A 7770-nucleotide genomic window follows, 5' to 3' on the forward strand; every position below is an offset into this window, starting at 1 on the left:
AGACAGATAGATAGATAGATAGATAGATAGATAGATAGATAGATAGATAGATAGATAGATAGATAGATAGATAGATAGATAGATTTGTTCAGGGTGGTTATTGCAGTGGGAATACAGGATTTTTTGGACACCACTGAACAGGCCTACAATCAAGTGAGAGCAACAAAACATCTGTCGTCACACCTGAAGCAACCAAGTGTTGCCGCTTCTCTGTGCAGTCATTGCATCAAACCTGAACCATTTTAGATATTATGGTAATTGGAGATTGGATGGAAATCAGTTTGAACGAGATATGAGCCAGATGCATTCTACCAGAGGAGATGAAACATGATCTCTCAGAATCTTTTGGCTCCCACCTTCTCATTACTGATGAAGCTTTTCAAGCAAGAAAAAAAAAAAGAATGCTTTTGAAGATTCGGTGAGCTTTCAGAAAATCTGCCGTCTCTGAAATCTAACAGTAATATTTTCTGAAGTTGTCATAGCAGAATAAAAATGTTAGAGGGGCGAAAACGTGTTGCCCTTTTCAAAAATATATTTCTCTGCATTGTTTCACGTGATATATCACAGCCTGATCATACTACTATAGTTTCCCAGTTTGGAAATGCATCACTAACCTCCAATCAGTTTCCTTTACTATGTTTCTCACCCCAATCCATCACCTGAATACTCGTCTGTGCAGACACCTGCTCCCCCATGACACCAATACACAGAACTGTATGCATCGCTATTTGTTGCCACGTTTCCTTTGTTGCCTCGGCTTCCCATCTCTCTTTTGTCTGCTTTGTAATACCCTGACCACTATTATCTCCCTACTTTGATGGCAATGATGAGTATATTTTTGATTTTTGACAAGGGAACAAGTATTTTTTGGCTCAAACGCTGCATCGTGAGCATGCATTTGAGATCTGATTTCTTTGCCAGTTTTTTAAACCCAAACACACCTGCTTCAAAAAGTGTTCTGTTTAAATGGATATTTGCTAAACTTAACATTCATTGTCTATACACCGCTTAGTCCTCACTAGGGTCGCGGGGGGCTGGAGTCTATCCCAGCTGACTTAGGGCGAAGGCAGGGGACACTTCGAGACAGACAACCAAGCACACTCACATTCACACTGAGGGACAATTTAGAATCACTACTTAACCTCAACATGTTTTTGGACTGTGTGGGAGGAAGCTGGAGAACCCGGAGAGAACCCTGCACGGGGAGAACATGCAAACTCCACGCAGAAAGATCCTGAGTGTCCTCACTGGGATGCAAACCGACGACCTTCTTGCTGCGAGGCAACGCTGCTAACCACCGAGCCACCTTGCAGCCCATAAACTTAACACCAAATTCAAATTAAAAGATAGGTCCGAACATCTTTTTTAAAAGACTATCAACAGCGTCAGTTTTTCAGTTAAAATGGTTGTCCATCATGTTTGCTGGAGAACAGGTAAGTTTGTGATCAATAGACGTTAGAAGTGTGCAGCAATTGTTTCTAACATTGCGCCGTGTTGCAGCGCACAATAACACACATTAGAAACTCCAGCGGATTAAAGTAGATATGGTCTGTGCATTTGTGACATTACTAAAAGTGACTACTGTTTAAAAAATTGAAGCAGCCCTCTCTTTACACTTTATCCGTTTCCTCTAAAAGTGTCTCTCTTGCATATGAACGTATGAAATATTTCTTGCACATTTATTTGAATTACACACACGCACACGAGGATAAAAAATGCAACAGCGGGGTAACGTTAGGGATATTAAAGTATGCATGGTGTTTTGGATGGAAGAAAAGCTCTTTTTAGTAATAAGAGAGTTTTAATAAAGTTTTGCTCATTTTCTGTTGATTTTATACTTTATGTAAGATGTGAAATTGAAAATATATGTTTACATTTCTACCTTTTTGCTCTGTTAGGATTTAAGTTTTCAATTAATCCAACGCTATTACATTAAGACTGCACTGACTGTTACTTAAAAAGCACCAATTTAGCAGCAAATCAACCATAATGGCTTCATGTTCTCACCTGAAACATCTGCTTGACCTTCCTGCGGGGCAGATTGACATTCAGCTTGTGAAGAAGCTGGTAGATCTCGTCAATGTTCAGGAGACCATCTCCGTTTTTATCAGCCTCCTCAAACGTCTGCTTCATCCACGTCACACACACACATTAAGGAAAAACAGGCGTGTGTCATGTGTATTTGTACAAGAAATCTGTCTGTATGACTTTGGCCATTTGAGCTTTGAGCACCTTTTAGCTCCTGAATGTGCACAAACGCTTGACAAAAACGTATGAAAACAAATGTTTCTTACTTGGCAACTTTAGTCGTACCAGATATGTGCTGAGCTTAAGTGAAATGGAGTGTTGTTCACACTAGAGAAGGATTTTCTTTTCAAAGATTTAGTACTTCCCTCTAAGCTTAAAAAATATATCTGAACCTTAGAAAACTGATATTCTCACGACAAGCCACCTGACTGCACTGATTTGTGTGTATCTCTTTGTTTTTAAAGGATATTGGTCATGTGTACGCTGCCGCTTGGCCAGCGAGTCTTCATCGCTGATCCCGGCCATCAGGTAGCGGAGGCCTGTGATCCAGGTCCTGGCTTCTTCTGCATTCGATGTGACCAGGTCAAGGGACTCCATGTGGTTTCCGTGGTACACCGTGAAGCAGCAGGCCGGGTCGAAGCTGCCGTCTGCATGACGGTGGAAGATGTCCGACTGACCGCCCTCGGTCACCTTGTACAGCGAATCGATGGTGACTGGCAGAGGGAGGACACAAGATAGATGGAGAAGGAAAGAATTCAATAATTAGCATGGAGATCCAAACATAAAATACACTTGTAGGAATCAGTCCGTTCTGTCTCTAGTTACTAAATAACTTAAATCATAAGGCAGCTGGTATTCTTAAGCTTTTGAAAAGACAAAACCCAACTACAAATGTATCTGAGTAGCAGTAGAAAATACTCATTTCTTTATCCTCCATTGTTGTTCAAACTAGTAAAAGTACATACATAAACCACATTGCTGCCATTGGTGGCATGATCAATCATTATCGTGCGTTTTTTATTTTAATGACTTAGATGTAATTCCATTTTAGGGCTGCAAAATATTGGAATAAATTGACACTTTTTAGATATATTGTAAAAAAACAAAAAAACAAACGTGTTTTACCAGATTATATGAATAGCTAACTGTGGAAAGAAAGAATCATTTTAGCAGGACTAGGGGGATTTTCAAGAGACCTGAATCTGCATACAAAATAAAAAACTATGTTTGAAAATTGTCTGAAAAATTATTTGTGCTGTAGAATCTTTCTCAAGTTGTGTGACACTGGCAAAAGCATCCGAAATATTTTACTGCTTTGGCTGGCATTCAGATGTGGTTTTGCTCTCATCAAACATAGCTTTGTGATGCTAATTTAAATGGCCAAAAAAAATTGTCGTGCCATCTTTTGTAGTGGCAAAAATTGCGCGACACAGCTGACAGAGTGCCTGCTTTTTCGTTAACATCCTCCTTTCTGTGGCCAAAACATTTCCAAACCACTGACAAGGGCTGTTCAGTTACGACCACAATGATGATCATGATCATAATAAACAATACTGAGATTGTGATTTGCCTATTTATCAACAAAATCATTGATTTTGACCACAAAAAAATTACATAAACAGAACTTTCACTTCCATACTGTGCTACATTCCTTCTAATGTTCAAATCTGCATCAAAAAAAGACCTAAAATAAGTTTATTTTTCACCTGAATTCAGTGCAAGAGGAAAAATATAAATTCAATTGTACTCAAAACACCTCTGTTGCTGAACATCTGTTTATCGATAGACTCTACAACTTAGCAATGTTCCCTACACGCCTCACATGCAGGCTTCAATAGAAGCTGGCTTTGCACAGAGAAGCCTCTAGTCTCCATCACTATGTGAAGCCCAGCAGTTCAGACAAAAGCATCAAATAAGACATTCTAATGTCAGCTGTAATCAATGTGAAAGTGATGTTTTTTCTACTTATTTTCTCTGAGCGGAGAGCATTTTAAATGTCAAGCTTGCAGTCAATCATGTTTATTTATTTGTGGGAAGCCACAATTGCATTTCTCTTTTGCAACCAATTTTTCCTCTTCAGTGTTTCTCTCCTGCTCCTCGCTCATTTTGCTGTGCAAAAGTGGAGCCTGCACATCAACTAACGCTCTGCCTTGAAAATGAAGTAAATAAAGCAACAACTCCATGTGTCCGAGAACCATTAAATCAGTGTAAATGACGTTCTAGCAGACACACTTCTCCCGTAGATTAGTCATGGAAAATGAGAGCTGTGCACGTTTTGTTTTTGTATTAGCAGCGAGAGAGAAAAAAAGTTGTCACATGGTGTGTTTGCATTAATTTGCCTTATTGCACAAACGCACTTCACAGTAGAAAGTCAATTATCGTGCAGCCCGATCCTACACACACTGTGAATTTGCTGTAAACACTTGAGCAGCAAGCACGTATTTATTCATGGCTGAAAACATACATATATTGGGGCCTGTTTTTAAAATATTTACTCCTTATTTGGGAGAAAAGGGCTTGAGGCTGATAAGTGAGACACTTTTTGATTTTCTGACAAATGAAAAAATATGGAATAACCACAGCCTCTTCCTTTAATATTGCAATTTAAGAGCTCCAACTGAAGTGTAATGACAGAGAAGTGAAGAAGGCAGAATAAATCGAAGGTATAAACAAGGCATAATGGCAAAAAATTTGCATAACTTTTTGAGGGATAACTATAACCAAAATTATATGTTTTTCTCACTTTCTCTGCTTTCCTCTATCATGTGCAAAAACACAGAGAGTGAGCAACTCCTGTAGGCTTCAGACAGTCTCACGGTCTAATGAGATTGGAGTATGAACTCAGCTATCTTTGATTCTGGGTCTTTGTTGGGAAAGAGAAACGCCCTGCAGTAAACTGAGTCCTCCTCTGAATTTACGCTTAGGCTCTAGAACTCGCTGCTTTTTTCCTCCCATTTCTGTCAGTGTGATCCGCTAACAGGCTGTCAAATGTGCCTCCCGCAATTAAAACTATTCATTAATGACCCTCGTTGATGCACAATGCTTTCCTCAATAAACCTTTCTGTTTGGGAAGCACTGTTCTGTTTATTAAATTGGCAAAACATTTTATTCAATTAATTAGCCGCGTAGCTGCTCCGAAATACATTTTGTCGTAATCCATTCCAAAATTAATCCACGTCCATCTTTCCTATTTCTCTCCGTTCCTACATCCTCTTACATAATCTCATCTCGGAAATACCGCTATGACTGAACAGAACAATATGGCAGCCTTGTTTTGATCCTTCTCAGACAGACAGACACACACATTCAAAAAAAGAAAAACAAGAAAGGCTTATAGTGCAGTCTAGACACACACACATTGTCATTCATACACATGTAAGAGCAGGTCCGTAGACAGATGTATGCTTCAGTGGGTTAAAACCAGTGAAATACAAAGAGGACAAGGATGATTTGAGGGGGCCATGAAATATATAATGATAATCCCCTCCGAGCCAGAGCAGTGTGGCGAAGTCCGATTATGAAACTTCACCAGACATTCCAGGGAAAATAGGAGCTACAAAAGAGGGAGTAGCATCAATCTGTGGAGCGCTTTGAGACACGATACGTGCTATAAAAATACAACTATTATTATAGTTATGGTATAAGTTTTAAAAATCATTCTGGTTTATTGTCAGTTGTTGTGGAAATTAAAGTTAATTGTTGAGTCTGGAAACAGAACGATATCCGACAGGGGAACACCTGAGTGGTCATTCAATTAGGAATACAGCTGAAGTTTGGCTCCTGAGACAAAAATTCATAACCCGAGTTACATCTTTGTTTAGATTTAGACAACAAAAGCACGGCGGTTATTGTAAGGAAAAGATTTAGGTGGCAATATGTTGTGTTATGTAAGATGCTGTGTTTCAAGTCAATGCAAACTTTTTTTTGGCGTGAAACCAAAATAATTATCTTTCCCTTAATGCTGCCAGATTAAGTTGTTGCACAGTCTGAAGTTGGAAAACAAATAAAGTTCATTGTCAATGAGCATTTTGCTGATACATTTCGTTGCAACCATTTACTAGGATTGTAGAAAGTCTACAGATATTGCAGTATTTTTTATTTCTATATTAGTCAGGCAAATGTGTGTAGTATACAATATTGTAGGATCTTATCCCAGGTATATAAATTAGTCAGATATATGTGTACAGATCATAATACTGCAGGATGTTAAGCTTACATTTCAAGTGAATTTGTAACATTAATCTAATTTGTCACTTTAGTTTTAAATGTGCTGTATAAAGAACGTGATAAGACTTGACTATTTTCCAATATGGTCATTTGTACGAGCAACTTCATATAACCCATAGCTAGCTTTAATTATGACAACACCCACCAGTGACTGCAGTAGAGCCACAAAGTAGATTTATAGAGGAGGCTGGGGTGATGGATGGGTCGGAAAAACTTTGGACTTTAACACAAAAAACTGCTGTTCATTTCTTGTTTCCATATAAAAGTAAATGTTACTTTTAATCATGAACACTCCCTAACGTTAACCGTCTGTCTATTATACTGCCATGACAGTGAAGTCTGTCCTTCTTAACCCAAAGCCTGATCATTACCTGAGTTGTTCTTGCATCTAACCAAAACAGAGGCGGAAAAATACCTGTGCCACCAATAGGGATGCTGGACTGACTCCTGTGTGTCATATTCAGAGGATGGAGATAAATAATCTATGTATCTGGTTGTTCAGGTTGGAGGTTTTTTACATTGCAACTGCTGGATGTGAAAAGAAAACCAGCGCACAACAGAATTATCCCTTGTAGGATGTCACAATGAGGGGATAAATTACAGCAGCTTATGAGAGAAAGCAGGACAGCGGAATTACAAAAGTAAAGTGTGTGCGTGTGCATGCAGATGTGCGCGTTTCTGTGCTTTTATACTCACTCTTGGCCTTCTCACTCTTGCGTGAGGGCTTCCAGCGGATGCACGAGCGATGCTCATCCAGGTAGAAAAGTCTCACCAGCCCTTTGGATCCCGCCTTCAGCTTCACCATCTGTGTCCCGGACTGCATCACACTCATGCATCGCTCCACTGCAGATGAAAACACAAACACTGGGGTCAGTGAAGCACTATATAAAGACACAAAATGAACAGGTGTCTGCCTTTATTCGCGTGTTATCTGGAAGATAAAGTGTCGCACAGTTACCACCACCAGCAGCTGACGCGGGTCACAGTCCAAGCTGCAACAGAGATGCCACTGTGTGGATGTACAGAGCTGCTTTTCTGCTATCCACTGACCTGATGCAGAGAGCAACTCAGAGAAAGAGGAAATAAAGAGATCTCATAGAGGGAAGCTCATCTAATGTGTATCTCTCTGTATAGGTCCTGCAGGCTGTTTGAGAAAAAAAGCACTACATCATACTGAAGCAGGTGGAAATTACGACTGAGGTGCATTTAAGGTTGCTGAATTTGTTCCTCAACTCTCCAAAAAGTTTGGGTTTAATGTGTGAGGTCTGATGATATATCTTTCAGACATCCATCTACATTCGCCAGTGCAATAGAGGTCAGTGCAATTTTGTATCTGTGGCTCACAACATTTTAAAAAAACTACATTTAAAATATCTTTGCAGAATCAGTGCTCCAGCAACTCTGGATCATCCACTGTGACCTCACTGTGAACAGCATGAACCGCAAGTGTTTATTGTCTACATAATAGTTTTTTTTTGAGCATTTCGTTGCTGTTTTTTTGTTTGTTTGTCGTTG

The 7770-nt window shown here is 39.4% G+C and overlaps 1 protein-coding gene across 1 annotated transcript in view; it reads right to left on the reverse strand.

Moving 5' to 3' along the window:
- Positions 1-7087, reverse strand: part of plch1 (phospholipase C, eta 1) — a 41643-nt gene extending 34556 nt beyond the window's left edge. The window contains exons 1-3 of the mRNA XM_008291510.1: positions 6952-7087; positions 2498-2741; positions 2008-2137 (exon numbers count right to left, since the gene is read on the reverse strand). Of these exons, the coding sequence (XP_008289732.1) occupies positions 2008-2137; positions 2498-2741; positions 6952-7087 (510 nt within the window). The remainder of the gene's footprint in view (positions 1-2007; positions 2138-2497; positions 2742-6951) is intronic.
- Positions 7088-7770: the final 683 nt, after the last annotated feature.

Source organism: Stegastes partitus, unplaced genomic scaffold (genome assembly GCF_000690725.1).
Source record: "Stegastes partitus isolate 25-593 unplaced genomic scaffold, Stegastes_partitus-1.0.2 Scaffold747, whole genome shotgun sequence".
Classification (NCBI taxonomy): Eukaryota; Metazoa; Chordata; class Actinopteri; family Pomacentridae; genus Stegastes; species Stegastes partitus.